General features: G+C 43.1%; 1 protein-coding gene across 9 annotated transcripts in view; it reads left to right on the top strand.

Annotated features, from left to right (window-relative positions):
• Window positions 1–20,337, top strand: part of ARHGAP40 (Rho GTPase activating protein 40) — a 39,932-nt gene that overhangs the window by 16,030 nt on the left and 3,565 nt on the right. For 4 of the 9 annotated variants that reach the window (XM_065031883.1, XM_021287883.2, XM_065031882.1 and 1 more), the window contains 12 exons: window positions 7,029–7,231; window positions 11,116–11,336; window positions 13,254–13,329; window positions 13,702–13,853; window positions 14,447–14,612; window positions 14,979–15,070; window positions 15,200–15,277; window positions 15,550–15,709; window positions 16,421–16,503; window positions 17,443–17,649; window positions 17,905–18,045; window positions 19,640–19,800. In XM_065031883.1, coding sequence (XP_064887955.1) covers window positions 7,051–7,231; window positions 11,116–11,336; window positions 13,254–13,329; window positions 13,702–13,853; window positions 14,447–14,612; window positions 14,979–15,070; window positions 15,200–15,277; window positions 15,550–15,709; window positions 16,421–16,503; window positions 17,443–17,649; window positions 17,905–18,045; window positions 19,640–19,800 — 1,718 coding nt within the window. In that variant the 5' untranslated portion in view covers window positions 7,029–7,050. Of the gene's footprint in view, window positions 1–792; window positions 955–1,033; window positions 1,700–1,820; window positions 4,425–4,536; window positions 5,790–7,028; window positions 7,232–11,115; window positions 11,337–13,253; window positions 13,330–13,701; window positions 13,854–14,446; window positions 14,613–14,978; window positions 15,071–15,199; window positions 15,278–15,549; window positions 15,710–16,420; window positions 16,504–17,442; window positions 17,650–17,904; window positions 18,046–19,639; window positions 19,801–20,337 lie in introns of those variants that run through there. The other 5 variants (XM_021287885.2, XM_065031884.1, XM_065031881.1 and 2 more) reach the window with 5 other exon arrangements.

The raw sequence follows: 20,337 nt of genomic DNA, 5'->3' as shown, positions 1-20,337 counted from the left end.
TCCCTGTCAGTGTGTGCTGTGGGGCTGTGACAGCCAAGTCACTCGAGGGCAGCGAGTCCGTGCCAGCCATGCCGTGGGAATCCCATGCATGGGCTTAACCGGGGGAGCCCAGGGCAGTGTCTGTACTGGGGTGGTGGGTAAGAACAAGTATGGAGAACCTCCTGTTTGGAGCTGGTGTCACTGGGCTGTGGGTTTTGGTGTGCTGGTGTTATGCTGATACATGGAACTTGAATGGCAGACTGGATCGTTGTGGCTGCTGGCTGGACAAAGCTGCTTGTGTATTTAAATGAATTCAGTGGAGTGTGTGAAGATACCAACAGGCATGAGAATGTCGCCTTTTAATTAATGACTCTTATATAATAATCTGGTAGATCAGGCTTATCAATTAACAACTACATTAAAGATCACAGTACTCCTACAGCTTTATTTTGGCCAGGTACCCCTTTCCGTGGCCGGATTTCCGTGTCAATGAAAGCCCTTTCCTGTTTGGCTCACCGTGCAAACACAGGGAAAGTGAACAACGGGCTCGTCTGCAGTGTCCTTACAGCAAAACAAAAAAGCACATTCAGAGAGCATGGCTTATGGCCTCTGAGGCCAAAACAAACTCTAGTGTGATGGGACAGACACCCAGCTAATAGACTAAACTAAACATGCCTTTGAATATTTTTGATTTGGCTGTATCTGCATGGGCTTATCAATCTGGTGTTTGTGCTGCTCTGTGTTTGTCTGAGACGCCTCCAGGAAGATCTGTAATTACAGGCAAATTTTGCTATTCCTTAGCTTGCTTATTCAGACCCTTACTAGACAGAGTGGAGACAAGTCAACTGCTGGTGGAGGCCTGAGATACAGATGTTGAGATGAAGTTTCACACAAATGTTGAGACGGCGTTTCTTAGAGATGTTGATATGGAGTTTCTTTGCCCTTAAATACTTCGATAGAAACACTTACTGCCAGGTAAGTTATGACCTATGCTTTCTTTAAAACTCCCAGTGTTATGGTGGAGGTAGCCTCTGGAGTTTGAGTCCAGCACAGAAAGCACTGGAGGTGCTGGGCTAAAGCCATGTGTTACAAGGGTCAGGATTCACGTCTCACTCCACATAGCACTGGGCAAAGAATCGCTGTTTTGTCTTCCTGGTGTCACCAGGGATGCTGGGACAGGAGTTGGGGACAGTGCTTTGTTGTTGGGGTGAGAGGAAGCTGGAGCTGGGATGAAACACTCCACACATGCAGAGCTCCCTGGCACGTCCTCTTTATCACTTGCAGAACAGGCTTCTTGCAAACAACCCCAAATGACGCTGCTCCCCGAGCTGCTTGCATAATGGGAGATCTTGATGAACTGATTGCTGCGTTACTGAAAACAAGCTGTAATCTTATTAGCAAATTGTAGTAGTGACATCTTAGCTATTCTTGCTGGTGCGATAGAGACAGACCTTCAAGTGTGCTGTCCCATGGGTGCAAAATGCTTGATAAAATGCCTTAATGCGAATATAAGTGGCAGTGCAGTGCAATGTAAACTAGCCTGGGCTAAAGGCTTCTCACAGGGGATGCTCTTGGTGAAACTACTGCATATATGAACAAATCCCCTATGGTTAGAGATATTCAAAGATGTATGGCAGCAGGGGCAGCTTGCTTCTAAGATGGCTTTAATTGTGCCTCTTGAGTTGCTTTGGTTTAGTAAAGCATGGTAAGAGTATGTCGGGTAAGTAATTGTTCATCGGTAATTTGATAATTAGTCTGTCTTTACTTTTATGGTCTGGTCTGAGGAATCTGAAACATATGCTTTTCATTTTTTCCTAAGAGTGAACTTCAGTGTGGCTCTTTTACTGCTGCTTGTGGGGAGGAGGAGGGGATTGCTAGTCTGTGGTGTTTATACTTTGTGTACGAAATTTGGAGGATTGGAGGAGTAACAAAGCCAGGCTTTAAAGATTTGCAATAAAGCTTGGCTTTGATTTAGACCTTTGGTAGAAAAGGTGTGGAGCTTGTGTCCACAAGGCATGTCCTGGATAAATTTGCTGTCTGTGTTGGGAATGGAGTTTTGTGTAGTTAGTTCTACATGTCTGAATAAAAGAGCTGATTTTGAATATTTTATCTAAAATTCTGATCATAAGTAGATTGACTTATTCCATAAATGGAGTTGCTCTTACATTAACTTTGCTATCTTTGAAAGACCAAGGTTCAAACTTCCAACAGTTTCAGTAAGCAAAATTATGAATCTTTTTATATAGATACAGCTATAAATAGGTGACTAATTGCTTCAGGATTTTCTCCGGCTTTTCAAATCTCCTGTCTGCTGTTTCTGGATGCCTTTACCCTACTGTGTGATTTTAAACATGACAACCTATCATGTTATAAACTGTGGTGAGCTGATCTTGAGTTGATTCTTTCTCTTAAGATTTACCTAAGCAGTTCTTCACATGGGGTTAAGCTGCTTGCTCAGGGTAGGAGCTTGGAAGCAAAGTGAAGAGGCATTTTTTTCCTGCATGCACTTTTCTGTGTGTTTCTTTTAATTTTCTGCTTTTGTACCCATTGATTTTTTTGATCTTGGATTAAACTGAAAGCCAGTAAGATGCGCGTGTTGTGATGCTAATGTATTTTTGTACACTTTATCTGTCAAAATACTGCAAGTAGTTGATAGAATTTTTGTTTTCAGAAGAGCTTTTGTTGCATGCTGCTGGTCTGAGTTGCTATGATGTTGTGATTTGGTGTGCTGCTCCTACCTTGCTCTTGAGGTTAATTCAGACTCCTTCCATGTGTTTGTTTCTTTCACGCCTGCCTTTGTGCTTGCTGCGGATCTTTGGAAATGTCTTTTAAAAATTAGGTGCTTGCCGTGTGGAAGGACTCCCTTGCGTAACTCAATTCTTCTATTCTTATTGCCTTTTTTTCGTCTTAGTTTTTCTGGAAACGGTATTAAAGGAATTCCATTTTCTTGGCTTACACTTGTTACCTCCTGTTCTGCTTGAAATGCTTGGGAAAGAACCTATTTATTCATCTGCTAGAGAGGTATTTCAATGAGGGAAGAAGGTTGAGCAAGCATTGCAGTAGTTTAGGCAGCTACAGATCCTTGGAGAAGCTCTCTGATGGGAATGATTCAAGCCCAGAATGAACAAATGCATAGCAACAGTGTTTATTTTATTTTGATATTCAAGACGGCCAAGGGTTGCATGAGTGTTTGCAATGTACTTGCCATGTGTTGACAGTATCTAGGAACAGATGAAAAACTACATTGAGACTGCATATTCTAGCCCAGGACTGGTGAACCACCACCGCTCAGAGTCAACACTATGCAGGCATGCAAATCTCGGTAAGAGCTCTGCACGGAGGGGATTTACAGAAGAAATAATGAAAACATAAACTGTATATGGTCCAGACAAGTCTAATGTGTCTTAACTCTGCTGTTAGTATTGTTAAGTCATGGTCAGGCTGAAGGTGTTGAAGGAGTCGAATGAATCTCAAGCCCCATTGATACTAGTTCTGCTCTTGAATAAGAGAAGACTGAGTTCGGATGGTCAGTCTTTTCACAGAGTCGTTCCTTTATGGCTGGCCTTAACCAGGTCTTTCTGGTCAGTTTGCTTTTTGCTGGGTTAATTTTTAAAACGTAAGCTTTTCGTTACGTTGATAATGCAACTGAGTGAACTTGATCGTTCCACCTGCTCTTTGCCCAGTTGCAACTGAGTGATTAACATTTTAAGCCAACAATCTACACTTCCAATCTGAACTGTTGCTATGTTTGTACGTCAGAGATTGCCCTCCATTGACTTGGGAATGCGATGAGGAAGAACAATCTCTTAGGTCCACTGAATCTAAAATTAACTTTGCACCCAGGTAGCTGGATTTGTGTGTTCGAAGAAAAAAAATACTTAGATCAGACAATAAAGTGTTTTCTAAATTTAAAGGCCTGACTTTTCTTTGTTGTCCTGTGAGACAGGAGCAACAGCACTAACTTAGGACTTGCAGAGCTGGGCTTTGGATCCTACTGCTGTGTGGAGCTGCAATGTGACGTTAGATCCTGCACCTTGGTGGAACAGGGTTTAGGGCATCGGTTTGTGGGGTTGTCGAGAAGTTAGTATGGCTTTTGGGCTCTTGACTTACAAGTGGTTCAAATACGGCTCTCCTAGAGTAGGAATATAGTGTGACTGGTGGTGGAACTTTTTGGTGCAAGCACTACTAGTTCATCTGTTTCCAGCTGTGGAGGGAAGCAAAATAACCAGGTGGTACAGAAGCACAAGTCAAAGTGGGATGGGGTACAGCAAGTTCACTGTCTGGCAAAACTATACCCTTGCACCAGAACTATGTTGTCATAATATGCACTAAATGTGCTGGTAGATCAAAAGTAGCTGCTGGTGAGGCTGTAGCTTGAAACACGGCCCGTGAGGATGTTGTCACCCTTCTCAGATGTGCACCAGGAATATGCCCTGTTGCCCTAGGTAAGTATTACTCCACTTGGTTGTAGTATCTCCTGGGGTAAAGCTTGCGTTCAAGATCTGGTACTGGCTAAGTCATGCAGAACCTCTGAGTCAAGAGTCACCCTTTTGAAAGAGCTGAAGACTGTATTTGTACTGGCTTATTTTCTTTTTCCAGACAGGTGTGGGGAAGGGATTGTCATAGCCACCTGTGACACACAGGCTTGTCACAGAGTGCCTGTGCTTGGTGCAAGCTGCTCTTTGGGTCTAGAGTAGGTTCTGCTGCATCTGCAAACCTATATTTTCTTTGGGTGTGAATGCATGGGGATTTATGGGGTGTGAGATGAGCCAGCTCTAAGCCAAGGTGAACATGCAGGAAAGGTACTTTTTAGAGGTTCTTTGATCTGTATAACCTAGATGCCGTTTTAGTATAGTGCAGTAACTTCAGGCAAGAAGAGTTATTCTGTGCCTGCTGAGTGCCTTTAGTAGAGTAATTAGGAGAGCTTGAGATGGTTCCTCAGCCTGTCTAGAGCTGTGAATTGAGAGACTGCTCCATAGTGCAAATCCGGCTGCCACAGTGTTTCTGGCACTGATATGGCCAAAACCAAGTTGCTCAAGATAATCTAAAATCCCCTTTCTAGTTTTATGTTGCAAGTGACTGCTCTTTAATAGTATTGTTTAATAGTATTCTAATGAGATACCATGGGATATCATGGCAAGGCTTTTTTTGTGTTAGCAAGTGGCTTTGTTTTAATGTAATCCTCTTATGAGAAGGCTGTCAGCAAATGGGGGAAAATGGAGAGGAGTACTGAAGATGAAGAGTTAATGTGAGGGATGCTATCTAAATTTTTTAACTCCTAATCAGTGGAGATATAAGTAAAAAGCTGAAGGGGAAAATAATGATTTGGGATGGTAGCAGTAGAACTGAGACAGATGGACATGAAATACGAAGGTTAAATAAAACCCCTCACACACACACACACACACACACACACACACCACACAAACAAATAAACCAAACATTGGTGCAAGCACTACTAGTTCATCCAAACAAAACAAAAAACACCTTAGAATGACTATTTAAGTGCTCTACCAGGCTATAAAGTGGGATCTCAACTGGATGCCTGTTATTTGGATATGCAGAAATAGGAAAGGAGGGGGTGGGTATTGAAAAAGCAGATCTCCTCTGCCCTTGTCAGATGTGGGCTGAGTGGCGCAATAGCTCTTTTCAATCTTTAACTTTTGTGTCCCTGTAGAACAAGCAAACAAAAACCTTCTTATACTTGTTCTCAACGATGTTGCTGGCTCTGGGTGTTCCTGGAATGATGGTTATTGCTTTAGTTCCGACCTTTAGAAGAGAAGGACTGCCTATGTGCATGTCAGAAAAAGGTATGAGTGTAATATGCATGCACATACGTAAATATAAGTGCAAAATAACCTACAACATGGACCTCTTGGTTGGTGGATCTTTAAACTTAGTCTTTTATGACTTGAAATGCTTCTGTAACAGAAGTAGTTTAATGCCAGAACTGCTAATAATGGCCTTTCAGAATGAAAGGAACTCAAACTTTCCGGTTATATTGCCACCTATAACTTTCTAAATCCTTCTAGAGCTGGGAGGCTAAATTGCATTTGGTGGTTGTTTTCTTGTCATGGTTGTCCAGGCACAAGACTTGATCTGCTTGTTGTTGTTGTGAGACCAGAAAGCAATTCCGATCTGTGTGTGGTGGTGTTTGCTGTTCACAGATGTTTTTCCAACCACCCAGAGTTAGTGCAGTGTACATTCTCTTTAATTGTGTATTCATAAGTTGCACAATTGGGGTGTTCTCACAAGTAGTTTCCACTTATCCCTTTTTTTTTTTTTTAAGTCTTTGGAAAAGGTATACAGCAGGGTTTAAACAGCTTACAACCCTTTGAAGTGAATTAAAATTCGTTGCAGGAAGTGCATTATTTTATGAACTGGTGAGAACCTCACAACTTTCTGCACGGAGGTTGAAAGCTGAAGGAGGCAAGTCTGGGACTTTGGCTGCCCGTGAGTTAACCAGCAGGGTGGTAAGAAGATTCTGTATATTTGGGTTTCTCAGGACACTTGTGCTGTTTCACAGCTGAAAAATCTGGTCTGGGCAGGAAAAGAAGGCCTCAAACATCCAAATTGTTTATTGCAGGAGCTGCACTGCAGGAGATGGTGGAGCCATGACGATTTTTGCATACGGAGGTCAAGGCTTCTGGGTTCAGTCTGCCCTGGCTGGGAGTGTCAGGCTTGCAGTGTGTGGAAATACACTAAGCTTGAAACGCCTTGGTTGTCTGTGAATGTAAAGGGTGTTCGTGCAAGTTTGCAGGAGAGTCTCGGAAGCAAATGTAGGAGTGGTAGGTGGTGTCTCGGGTCACTGGAAGGACAATATCAGAAAACCCATGTTGGTGCTGTGTCCTCTCATGTGTTTTCACAGCAATTTTTCCACTACTCTAGGGGATTTGATCCCAAACTCGTCTGTTACTGCTAAACAAAGGAAGCCTAGCACTTACCTCTGGCTTTTATTGCAGTCATTAATCAATGAAGACCTCTGTATTCTGAATGCCATAGTTGAAAACATGTGGCTTAATCTCTCTCCTTATCTCTTCCTCTCTCAGTACCAGAAATTGCCCTTGCAAAATGAACCAGCTTCCTCCGAAGAGTCCTTTGGCATCCCCGGTGTCAGAGGCCATGAATTCCAGGGTAGAGTCTTCAGACAGCTTGTCAATGGACAGTTTTTGGCTGGAAGTAGAGAACATTAAACAGAGCGTTGAAGCTGAGCAAGAGGAATGCAGCCTTGCAGATGTCAAAACACAAGAGGGTAGGTTGCCAAAAATGTTGGGAGTGAGGGGAGGAAGATTAACATTTTGGAGAGAAAATTTGCTTATCTACCTGAATGATTTAGAAGTGTGTTGGAATATGGCTAGAATGTTACTAGTCAAATCAGAGGTGTACATATATTTTTACATTGGGTGGTGTATAATACCCTGCAGAAGAGGAGGCCTGAGCTGGATTCAGCTTCTGAATCAAAGCTAACTCTAAAGGTCCATCAGGAGTATGTTTGAGGCTCCAGGATTTTTCAGACAGTCCCCACTAAGTGGGGTGACTCTCACTGCCCATGCAGCCGATGGTGTTTTGGAAGGCTTGTTTGTGTACGTGCTTCTGAGACTTCATCATAGTGGCTTTTATGAGAGCTGCTTTGGTGGAAGGCAAACTTTTCCCCCTCTGCTTCACTATTCAAGAAACCTTAATAAACATATGGAATTACCTAAGTCCATCCACACAAGGTTTTTCTTATATATCTCCTTTTTTTACCCCCCTTTCTTTCTTTTGATGACTGCTTCATGTGCCTGGGATGTTTCTAATGGGCTTTCTGTAGCACCAATGTTATCACGTATTTTGGAGTGACTGGAACCTGGACCAATTACCTTTAGACAAGGGAGGCACTATGTCCTGGGGTGCTGGAGGGAGGATGAACTGTGATACGCATCCAGTGATCCCACAGATTGGATCACATGTTTCCCAGGTCTATTTTGAAGAATGTGGTTGAGTTGGCTCTACATCCTCCTGAGCGATCGCATTTGCATCCCGTACAGCCTACAGCTGTTGTGCTGGCCTGAAATTGAGCAGGGTCCATGTATGTAATGGGGAAATGTTTAGTGAAAGTCACAGCTTGCTGCCGAGCTTGCAAAGGGTCAGTAGCTGTCCTGGTGCATGGAGGTGGGTCTGGAGAGATCATAGCCCATAGCAGACAAGACATGGTAAACAGTAAGTTCTGCTCTTAGTGTCCCTGCATAAAGGATGTAAATTTTGGGGTTTTTTAGAGAAGGAAGCGATGCAAAAGTGATTCTGAAAGTGAGTGCTCCAGGAAGGAGACTCTGGAAAAGAGACTGTGCCATGAGGCAAAAGGCTGTCTGGGATATCCAAAACACTGATATATTAGAGGCAATTTAATTATTGTGTGTAGGCAGTGAGACAAATAAAAGTGTCTTTTAATGCTGTATATTAATCTGGCAGGCAACACCTGGCTACTTAATTGGACATTGAAACCAGACAGACTTGAAACGATGCTCCAAGTAGTGAAGCCTTCCCAACAGGCTGGGGCAGGAGGTACGGCACTTTGGCCTCCCGTTGCCGTCTGCAGAGGACCTTAGTCAAATCAGTGTTGTGCTGGAAGCCTAGGTAGCAAGGGGAGACTTCAGATGGTGTGGATGCAGGAAGCTGGATTTGACTGGTGCCTTTTGGCTTTCCTGTCTCTGCAATTAATGGTGAGAGCACCACAAGGTGGCAATGCAGCACAGAGGCTTCAGGGCTCCTCAGAGCCAAAGGCACCATCGCTTTTGAAGAAGGCCCAAGAAACTACGCTTGACCACAGCTAACAGATCGGTCTGAAGACGGCGTGGCTCAACCTGACAAATACCTGATCGTAATTGCAGCGCATGGACAGCGTGGAGGCTGCATGTAGATAAGGTGTTGCAAAACCACTGACCCCCTTGGAGAACGCTGGTCCCCTGTGCAAGCCCTGTGGAAGGGTGGTGGTCTGGGAACCTGCTTGTGAACTGGTGGTAGCAGGAGGCCAGTGTGGAGCTTTGCAGAAGAACTGGGTCAGCTGGTGATACTTGTGGCCATGCTAACAATTGAACGAGGTAGCAAGTAGCCCCTTCAGGCTGGACACGAGGAAGAAATTGTTATCCCTGAGGGTGGTGAGAGCCTGGCCCAGGTTGGCCAGAGGGGTGGTGGATGAACCATCCCTGGAGACATCCCAGGCCAGGCTGGACGGGGCTCTGAGCAACCTGAGCTGGTGAAGATGTCCCTGCTCATGGCAGGGGTGGCACTAGATAAGATTTGAAGGCCCCTTCTAACCTAAACCATTCTATTAAGGTAGCTTATTCCTGAAATACAAGGAACAATGTCCTTTCCTTGCTGTCTGCTGTTTACCCAGCTCTCTCCACAGTCTGACTGTATGACAGACTGATAACGTATATGCTCTGTGCAGTAGTGCCACTGAAATATCTACGAGCATCCTTATAGCATGTAATAATGTCTGAGAAGTGTCTGCAAAGAGTGATTCTGCTCTACCTTCAAAAACTATGTAGGAAGTTGTGTTTAAAGTTTAGTCTGGAATTGTAGGATGTTTAGCTGTCCTTTAGCTTTTTTTTTTTTTTTTTAAACAATGCTTTATTATGGATGCTATTTTTTGGTAGCTTTTATGTTTCAAGTAGGGTTTTCGAACTGGTGCTATTTAGTTTTGCAAATTTATTCCTAATTGTGCCCGCCTGAAATGCTGTTTGTCTGGAGCCCACAAGGCAAATCTGAACAGCTCGCCAGGCTTAAACCTGCAGCTCAGCTTCTGGGGAGCTCTCAGTTCCAACTTGTTTCTCTCGGATTTCCCCTTTCTCCCCATGAATAACCTATTTTGCTGGTTTCCTTTTGTGTTACTGGCAAACATAACTGTGCCAAAAATATTAAACAGAACTTAAAATCTGGTGCTTTGGCATCAGATGGGGCAGAAGGCTCACACGGATGTCCGATTTGGGTCCTGCTGTTTAGTATTGTGTATTGGATTAGTTTCCTGTTATGACTGGAATTGGATATTTTCAAAATTTGCAAGCGATACACTTCCTTTGGCTTCCCAAAGACAAAATAAACCAAAGTTGTGTGTGCTGTGCTGCTGTGAGACCACAAATGAAGGACAAACAGCTGCACAGCAAGGGGGTATGAACGGGACCACGAGTGCACAGTACTGGGGGATGCTCTGACCCCTGAGCTTCTGTGGAACCAGACATGGGAAAACACCAAAACTTAAGGCCATGTAGGAAAGCTAACCAGTTGGCTAGAAGATTCATTAAAGAAAACTCTTCGCTTCAGGTCCAACTTTATTTATTGTGGTGTGATGCTGGAAAAAAGTTCTGCTTTATTAAAGCACCTAAGAATAGAAAGAAGGCTGAAAAGAGTTTTAGTGGAGTCACAATATGTTTTTGCAAGTTGCACGAACACAGTTTCCCCAGAAAAATTAAATTATCCGATCTCTCAAGAGTGTGGCTTTTTATTATTGATGCAGCAGTATTAAAACTTTGCCTGAGCAACTGTGATAACTGAAGACATACCAGTTTGCATTGAAAAGGAAAAGTGGGAATAAACTGTTCTGTTTCGGTCAGTTCAGTTGTGACTTTTGTTTTTCCCAGTATAACCTTTGGTAGAGCGATGCTGGAGCTGCTTGCAGTGAATCAGTGTGGTATGTAGAATCGAAAAAGATAAAGGCTTCATGGTGTTCGCTGTATTGAAGTTGAAGCCACTTGCTAAATTGCTTCTTTTATCCTTGGATTTGTAATAGGTGCCTTGCTCAGGACACTTTCTCACTTACACAAAGAGCACATCCCATAAGGAAAAAACTGTCTTTTGTGTTTGAAGTGCAACTTACATATATATATTGAAGAACGAAGTGGAATCGAGCTTGAGTAATGTCACTATACTGTCTCCAGGCTTCTCACATTTCATTCTGGAACTGGGATGGTCTTTAATCTTAGTGTTGTTTTGAATAGGCATAGACATAAAGTGAATACACAGAGTAAGAATAACACTTTTGCTTTTGTTGAGTGATTGTCTGGATACTAATCCACTGAAAATGGTACAGAATAGGGATGTGAAGTGTTTCAAGCACTCAAATTGCTGTTTTCCTTTCTCTTCTCACCCCTTCTCTCTCAGAAGGAGAAGCTGAAGCCGAGTGGCTCCAGGATGCCGGTCTGTCTGACCTCCTTGGGGACCGTGCCTCCGACAACGAGAACATCGTGCTGCTCTCCACCCTGACCAAGACCCAGGCTGCTGCGGTGCAGCGGCGCCTGGACACCTACTCCCGCTCACGGAGGAGGAAGAACAAGCATCCCGTGCGTGATGTCCGAGACATTTTTGGAGTTGTCAGCTCTGAGGTATCTTGATTTCATGGCATCTCATGATCCCACTTTGTTGCATTGTGGTAGCTGAGTTGGCTTTCTGAGTCAAGGGCTGCTTTCGTCTCCACATAGAGCAAGTCATCTTTTGAGCTGAAATGAAGCTGAGTCTGTAGAAATCCTGCATCCAGCTTGCAGCTCTGAGAAATTGCTACAAAACCTGCAGATCCATAGTCTTCCTACAACTGCTGGGAAACTTGTGTGTAGTGCCTCCAGCACTGCAGCCTCATGGAGCGCTGGTATCGTTTGGAGCCCTCTTGTGTTTTCCTTATGCCAGTGACATGTTAAATGATTATTAACCAGTAAAAGAGAGAATTTCTAAGTTCAGTTCTGATAAGCTGCCCTTGTGCTGTCAGTAATTCTAGAGAAAGAATAGCCACTGTCTTTATTTTTTCCTGGAGAATACATGACCATTAACTTTGCAGGTGCTTTCCTGCTGTGCTGCTCCTCTTCTGCTTGTGGCCACAGGGATGAGTATCCTTGTTTTTTCCAGTGGCTGCTGGGAAGTGTCCCCATCAGGGCTCCCTGTGACCTTTTCTACTCAGTCAAAAGTCTAGTCAGAAGGTGTTGAGCTTAACAGAGCTCTAGCTTTTTTAGTAGCATGGGATTCTTGCTCTCTACCTCAACTCAATGCTCCTTTTCCTCAACCTGAGCATCTTTGAAACTTGTTTTACTATAATGAGATGAATTACATGCAAATAAACACTTGAGTGCGTAAAGGGAATGACACGACCAGTCTGCAGCATCGCTGGAAGGTGCTGTGGTTGTGGGCTGAAAGTTTTAATGGGCTGTACCTATGGGAAAAATTACGTTCAGCAAATTGAGCTTAAAGCTAATTCAGTCCTGCTCTGGCTCGAGTGGAAGCAGTTCAGGCTGTAAGACTGCAGGCAGGGATGTGTCAGTCATTTGGATTTTCATTTCCATCAGTGTTTCAAGATGGATTTGCAGTTTGCCTCCTGTCCACCTCTGTCACGAGCTACTCGGGCATCAAAACTGCTGATATTTCTGTCAGCACCTATGTACTTGCCCTCTGTTACTGCTCATTATGGCCTGTTTACACAGCAGCTGGATCCAAGGGTGCTCTGGCATTATTCGTTGCACGATCTTTGGCTTATGATTTAACATTTAGCTGCAGATATTGAATGAATTGGTTCTGCTTTCATGACAAGCCCATCAGTTGTGCACCTGCTCTAAAGATATAAGATATTTTCTGTGCAGATTAACTGTTTTGTCCAATTGCATTGACTTTGCACAGGTTCCCTTTTAACTTTCAGCCCTCAGGCCACAGCTCTGTGTCACAAACAGGTTCTTGGGAAGTTGTGAACTTTTGTAACAGCAGATGCTTTCCTATAGTCTAACTAGTTCTAGCAAAAATAAGGTTTTCTAGCAGAACTGCCTGCCAAATATCTCATTATACTTTTAAAGATTCACTTCTCTCTCTAAGCACGAAGTGGTAGATTATTCTTAAGCCCATGAGGGGAAGCTTTTAGGTGCTGATGTCTGCTTTGTGTGTTTTGGTTTGCTTTTTTTCCATGAAAAATCTTGCGATCACAGGCAATGGGTAGATCCCATGCAGCTTGCTTGGTCCACTGTCTATTAGTCCTTCAATGCATGAACTAAACCAGGGAAAGTGGCTAATGATTCTGTGAAAGGAAGAATTGGATTAATGATGTGCAGATTTATTACAAATACCATCTATGAAATAGTCATCTGTTTTCTGTCTGCCTGCCACATCCTCTAATTATGATTCTTAATTTCAGAGCAGTCTTGTAGCCCTGAGCTTGAGCAGCATTTTCTTAGACTAGCAGACAATGTCAGGTGTGTGTTTTCTGCCAAAACTGGCTTGTCTTCTAATGACTTCTGTTTTGTGTAATCATGTTCTGGTTTATCTTTCAGGAGACAGCAGCAGAGAAAGAGGAGTCCAGCCCAGATCAGTTGTGGCACAATCTACGGACCTCAAATGTACACAAATGTAAGAAGGAAGTTTCTAATGGTAGAGTAGGATTGGAAAGGGAGTAGGATCATATGGTGCAATCCTATAAACACCATACAGATTTGTGTAAAGGGAAGATAGCCATAGGTATGTCCTATTGTTTAAGGTCATGCTTATGTCTTACCAGTGATCTGGTGATTTTGGCTGAAATGTTGTGGCTTTAAGCTAATTTTACCCTACTGATAAATCTCAGGACTGTGCTATGACAATGTTCGTTTCAAATGTTAATATAGTTTTTTTATTAAAAAGTGGTGTTCCCCAAATTAGTCTCCAACTGCTCTTTTCGCACACTTGTTTTCTAAGCCTCACCATTTTGGCTTTCTGAAATTCAAGACGTTTTCTCCTCTGCAGCAGAAACCCAGGATTACTCCTGCACGGTTCGAACCCCTGGAAAAGAAGAGGTGTTCAACATGGATGTCGCCTACTCAGAGCAAGCAGCTGTTCTGCTCAAGGGATCGTTCCTATCTGAATCCAGGAGGTTAAGGGATGGAAATGCACTAACTGTAAGCACTGATGGAATTTTTCCTGTTAGAACTTATTAGCTCCCTTCTCATCAAGAGGGGTACAAGGCACTTGACTGAACTGCATGTTCAGCTCTTAGGAAAATGTTGTAACGCGTCTATATTAGGTAGATATTTTTGGACAGGTAACGCTGTTATCCTTGTGGTGTTGGGCAAGGATAACTGTTGTGTAGAAGAATTCGTACTTGTGTGTGAAACTAGCAATTTTGACATGAATCTGGGTCATTTCCACTCAAAAGAGGAGAATAACTGAGCTTTCTTGCTTGTAATTCTAACAGTTTTCTTCTCAACAACTGTACTGAACTGCTTCCAAAGTTCAAGTAGATTACTGTGGGTATCAGGCTGTATTTAATGTAGGTAGACTGGGATCTCCAATACAGTTAAAGAGCAATGCTGAAAAGGGAAAATATTCAGCTGTGGATTGAGTAGTAGTTTGTGGCCTTTGTCTGGTGTTGAAAACAAGAGAATGAACAGGTTCCTGGTTATGGTAAGGAATGATAAAAATGCAGCAAAATTTGATACCGGTGGCATTAGTGATGATACTTGTACTGAACCTTGTGTGTGTTTTCCCTTAGAAATTTAAGATTCCCAAGGGCAGACTAGGAGTGACCAGGATTGGAGATTTGTCTGCTCAGGACATGAAGAAGATCCCCACACTGGCCCTTATTGAACTAACAGCTCTCTGTGATGTTCTGGGCTTTGAGCTGAAGAGAAACAAGGCCGCAAAACTGAAAACAACAGGTTAGTTCTATTTCATCGTGGTATTTTTTGGGGTGCATTCTTTACACTGATCTTCTCCTGGGCTTGTATTGGTATTTGAAATGTTAGAACAGAGAGGGTCTTCGGTAAGAAATGTTGTGACAGGTGCTTTTCCCTTGATCAGAATTTTTCCTGGAAGTCACTGGAACATAACTTCAAGACCTAGAAACACATTTATGTCTGACTGTCAAGTGTATTTATCTCACTAACTATTCCTCTCTTTTTCTCTAGTATCTACACCTACACTTACACTTACAAAATGCGCCCACTTAGTCTGCAGTGGTGGATATATCCCTGATGTCCGTAGTAGAGGTGATATACACTTCTAACATGTTTTTTCTGTTGTAGAGAAACGACTCTTTGGAGTTCCACTCAACACCTTGTTGGCAAACGACCAAAAACTGCTCCCCAACACCAAGGTCCCTCTGCTACTCCAGGCAGTAAGTTCCCTGCTGGTTTCACTCACACCTCTGGTCCTCAGAGCCAGAAAACCTCTGAGGCCTGGGATAAGGAAGGGCTGACTTTTCATCCTCTGTGCCTAAAAGTTTTCTTTTTTACCCCTTCAATAGCTGCTTTCCTGCTTGGAAAAGAGAGGACTTGAAACAGAGGGCATTTTGAGAGTTTCTGGGTCCCAGACCAGAATCAAGGTATGAGCTCTTTACTAGTGACTGAAAGTGTCAGAGGTGATCGGGGAGCACGTTGTGGAAGCAAGTATCTAAATAACCTGAACTGCCCGATCTCCCTTGCCAGTAAAACTGGAAACATCCGTTGCTGGGAAATCTGGGAGTGTCTGCGCTCTTTTGACTTGAGGGGTTGCCCTCCTGGTGTTCAGCTACAGAATTCCCTTATGTTTGCTTATTAAAGCATGTGATAAATTCCACCTTTTTTTTTTTTTTTTTTTTTTTTTTTTTTTTAATAGAGTCTGGAACAGAAGCTAGAAAAAGACTTCTACACTGGCCTTTTCCGCTGGGATGAAGTCCACCAGAATGATGTATCTGGGCTACTGAAAAGATTCATCAGAGAGCTGCCGGCACCGCTGCTGACAGCAGAGTACCTGCCTGCTTTTGCTGCTGTACAAAGTGAGTCTCTGCTTTGGCTGTTTAGCATCAGTTTGTTGACTTGTGCTTTTCTTGCAAAGTTCTGCTGGTCTTGGGCTCCACTGGCAGGTGTGTTGGGAGCCCACGAATTTGATGGGAGTGCAGAGCACAAGATAAACTACAACCAGAGTGTGCTGGGTGCTATAATGCGTCTTTGTTGATGGTGCTTGGTTGTGTTGTATACAACACCTTTGTGCAGAAACACTGTCCTGGAGTCTGAAGTTACGTTGTGCCATTTGAGGCTGCAGGGTTGCTGCCATGAATTAGGACAACTTAATAAATAATGACATGCAGGCAACTGCGCAGGTTGCCCAGTCTTGGCTTGTTGAAGGCAATGCAGTGTTCTGCAAGCACCTGATTTGGAGGTTTCTGCGTCAACAGATGATCTGAATGAGTTGTGCACTTAAACAGTTAGCTTAATATTTTTTTAAAAGAAATGTGGAATAATGAGTTACTTTTTTGAAGGGTATCAGACTTACTAGTAAACTGTGTATTCTGAAGTAAATCAGCCAGTCTTCTAAAACACAAGTAGTTTGCTTCAGAAGGGCTGTATGAGCTTGATTTACTTCTGCAAAATCCTAGATGACAAACACTATTGTAAGTAAATTGCCTCATTTGTTGGGAGATTCTCATGCTTAAAAAGAACAGTGTCCGAAGTTTGAATTCTGTCCTGTTGTTTCTCTCCCTCTTTAGATATTCCAGACCTGAAGCAAAGATTGCAAGCTCTAAACCTCCTGATCCTGATTCTGCCAGAGCCCAACAGAAACACCCTGAAGGTAATTATCTATTCTGGAATTAACTGGCAAAACATGGCCTCATTCCAGGTTTTTATTTAAGGAACTCTATCAGCTTTTGTAAATAACTTACATCATGCGATTGGGCTTTATTTCACTGACTTGAGAATGGAAACCCACAAAGGGGGGAGCTGGCAGACCTCAAGGCATAAGCTGTGAGCACATTCTGCCTTTTGGGTACAAACGCAAGAGCAGTAGGAATCAATGTGGGCTTGGAGCATCATCTTTAGAAACCTGCTCTTCCTCTACAGTGTGTTAACACCTTTCACTCCACGGCGAAGTGCTTTTAGTTCTTACATTGTCTGTGGGCATGCTAGCATATATGGAGAGAAGTCCAGTCTTTTGATTCACGTGTTGTGGTGTCATCTAGGAAAGATAGTTTCAATTTTAAAAATATATTAAAATAATCTACTAAGCTTGTGGCTTCCAACTCTTTTCTGATCAGGAGGCATTTCAAATCCTTTCACCTACTACTTTCAGAGAGAATAAGAGATGAGGAATCAGCTTTGTAGGCCGTGCACAACCTCTGCCTCTCTGTGCTTCATAAGAACTGTGGTGGTTATTTGGGAATAGCTTTGAGGGGATCCTCAGGCAAGAGTGGGGTCATCTTTGGATTCAGTAACTTTTAAAACTGAACTTCGTAAATTACCGCCTGCCAAGGAGTGAGAGTGCATCTTCTTCTCACATGTATTATGTCGCCTGATTCATGAATGCTGGACAAACTATTTCTCTGCTTGGCACGGTTATTTGTTACTATTGTAGTGTTAGAAACTGGTCAGTGAACTTCCTGACTGAAGGAATAGATTTTGCTCATGGATATCAAGAAAAAACCCACTAATTACATGATCTCTGCAGCAATTGCCACAGTAGTTACTTGAGCATTGCTGGCAATGGATGTCTTAAGCCTCTTCCTCTCTTTAGGCTCTACTTGAATTTCTCAGCAAAGTGGTTTCCAGGGAGAACAACAACAAAATGAACCTCTGGAACGTCTCCACAGTCATGGCCCCAAACCTCTTCATGCACAAGGGGCTGCCAAACAAGATCCCTGAGGGGAAGGAGAAGCAGCTGGCAGAGGGGGCGGCTGACGTTGTGCGGATGATGATCCATTACCAGGATTTGCTCTGGACAGTAAGTTGCTCGGGTGTTGTGTGATATGGTGTAGCAGTGTCTTGCTCTGCCTAGAACTGGAATAGGAGAAGCGATAGTCTTGGAAATTTCAGAGGAGTTAAATGTCTGTAGGCAAAACCTGTGACTGAGTTCCAAGTTTTAAGGTACATGGATATTTTGTCTATTTAAGGAGCTTCATAAAGTAATCTTTAGGTTCTTAAATGGCATCCTCATTTCTGCTTGATTTAATTCCTGTTTTCCTTCTTCCCTGCCCAGGTCTCCTCTTTCCTGGTAGCTCAAGTGAGAAAGCTGAATGAGACCAATAGCAAAAGGTACCAGTTTTGCGACAAACGAATTAAAAATTTGCTGCGTAAGATTCATGCTGATAAAGACAAGGTGGAAAAGAACCAGGCAGAGGTGAGTTAGGACTTGGAAAAACTTTCATGCCAAAAAGCCCCTTTTCATAACATTGTCAAACACTTCTCATTGTAAGAGCTTTCATGAGGACTTGGAAGCAAAAGGCAGAAAAATCTGCAGAACCATAAGAAACAGCTTCCCAAACACTTTTGGCCAGGTTGTGGCAAAAAGGGATCCCAACGGAAAGTGCACTAAATAAATTTCAGGCTACAAAACACTTGGTTAAGATGCTTCATTGTTGCAGGAGAAGGGGAAGAGACCAGAAGCAGAAATGCTGATCTTTACCTTGTGTGAAGAGCAGGGCTCGTATGGCTCTACATGCCTAATGTGTTTAGACAGATAAGTCTACTGTGATAAAGGCAGGCTTATTTTCACGAATTTAAAGCAAAAAATCAGGCTATTGCAGTAGTGTAAAAGTACCTTTTGTGTGTGTATGTCTTGGTTCTTTTTGCTCCATGATATTGCTGATCTGTATGGGAGGGTTTGAGGCTTTACTCCTTCTTGTACTGGGGCAGACTTTCAAACAGATGTTACTACCAGATGTATTTGAGTATCAAAGTTGGGAAAAGATCCTTGGAGTCATTCTGCCTTTTTTTTCGGTTGAATAAGCATAGGTCTGTAGGAGCGAGGTTAGACCACAGAGTGCTGCATTGGGAGGATGGCATAGCAGTGGTGGTGCAACTGGGATGCTCTAAGGGCACAAGCTAGGTGGAGTCTGCAGGTAGAAATAATATGGAGAGAGCTCAAATCTGCAGATCTGAAGAAGAGTTTATGTTCTCACAAGTCAGTACATCCCCATTTTTATACCAGTTGGACTTCCGAAATGATGTCTGCCTAAAATTAGGCTGGTTAAGGTGACATGTCGCTGTTGAAGGCGGTATCACTTCAGAGAGGACAACTACTGTTCGGGCAGTCAAACAGAGGACCCGATGCACAAAGCAGTGCTAAAAGCACTTGCTAACAGTCTCGGTGTTCAGCACTGTTTTTACAGAGAATTTGGGTTTTCAAAATTAACTCATTGCAGATCAGACCCTGTTAGATTGGTTCAGTGTTCTCCACAAAAGTGCTGGGAAGTTGTTTCATGAAGGAGTTGACGAAAACAATTTTGAGAAAGTAGCACTTGAACTGGGTTCTGTGATAGCTCAGTGCTTCCTTTCTTGAAAGTACCTTTCTGAAGTTCAGTAGTCTGAAATTCAGCTGTCCGAACTCCTTTTTCAGTAACTTAAATGAATTCCAGAGAAGTCTGTCAGACTTCTGCAAAACAGTTTGTCAAAACGGATCCTGCCAAATCCTAGTTTCAGCAAAGCTTCTGGTGCTGGTGCTGTATTTGAACAGCAGAGAGCACCAGTGAACGCTGATGGAGAGTGATGCTTTTCTCCAGCCACAACACCAAAGCACAGATGATTTGTTTATAATGTTCACCTTGATGCTTCGTGTGTCTGGGACAAGAAACAACCTAAATTCTCTGAAGAGCTGGTTGGTTAGCTTTAATTCTTCACACTCTCTGATCTGTTTTGAAACTTGATGTTTTAGCTGATAACAAGTCTTCCTTTAAGCACTTTCTTCTTTTTGCCTCTCTGCCTGCCTTGTCCAGCCTTCCAAGATCGTGAAAGTCCATGCTTCGCTTCTCCTGAAGGACTCGCTAGAGGTGCATTTGAACAACGCAACCAGAGTTGCTGATGTCTTGAGGCAGTTTCAAAAGAACCTGTGCCAGAATGGTTGGAATATTGTCAACACTGTCAACCTCCTCAAGTGGTAAATGGCTTTTTCTCTGCTTTTAAAAATAAAAAGTAGCAGGTGGTCTAGTTGCTGTGTTTTCTGTCTTCAGGTGGAGTTGATGTGGTGGCACAAGGAGTTGTTAGGAGACTGTGCTCTGCTCCTCTGTTCTAAGCTTTAGAAATAGTGTGTTGGATTGGACAAGTAAGTGTTAGTTCAACGGAGTGATTCCATCCCTGTGCGCAGGCTGTCTGGAGGTCAACTCTTCCCTCGGGTTTGCTGGACTACATGTGAACTTCAGCAGCCTTGCTGGAGGGAAGGGAAAGTTGAATAACATTGACCCTGCGAAATAAAGCTCTTTAGCTCTCCTGGAGAAAAATATCACCTGTGCAAATTACTTGCCTGGAGTAGTATTTCCAACATGCATGTGTGTGTTACTGAAGGGGCTTTCTAAAATAAGCTTTGCAATTACCTCCTATGGTCCAGTGGTGAATTGCTGAAAGAACCCCAAAAATGAACAAAATAATTCCCTCCCTGCTCTGTCACCATGTCCGCAGACTCTATTTAGTAGGTAAT

Source organism: Columba livia, chromosome 16 (assembly GCF_036013475.1).
Source record: "Columba livia isolate bColLiv1 breed racing homer chromosome 16, bColLiv1.pat.W.v2, whole genome shotgun sequence".
Lineage (NCBI taxonomy): Eukaryota > Metazoa > Chordata > Aves > Columbiformes > Columbidae > Columba > Columba livia.
The sequence above is the reverse complement of the archived record's forward strand: the minus strand, read 5'-3'. Positions and strand labels throughout refer to the sequence as shown.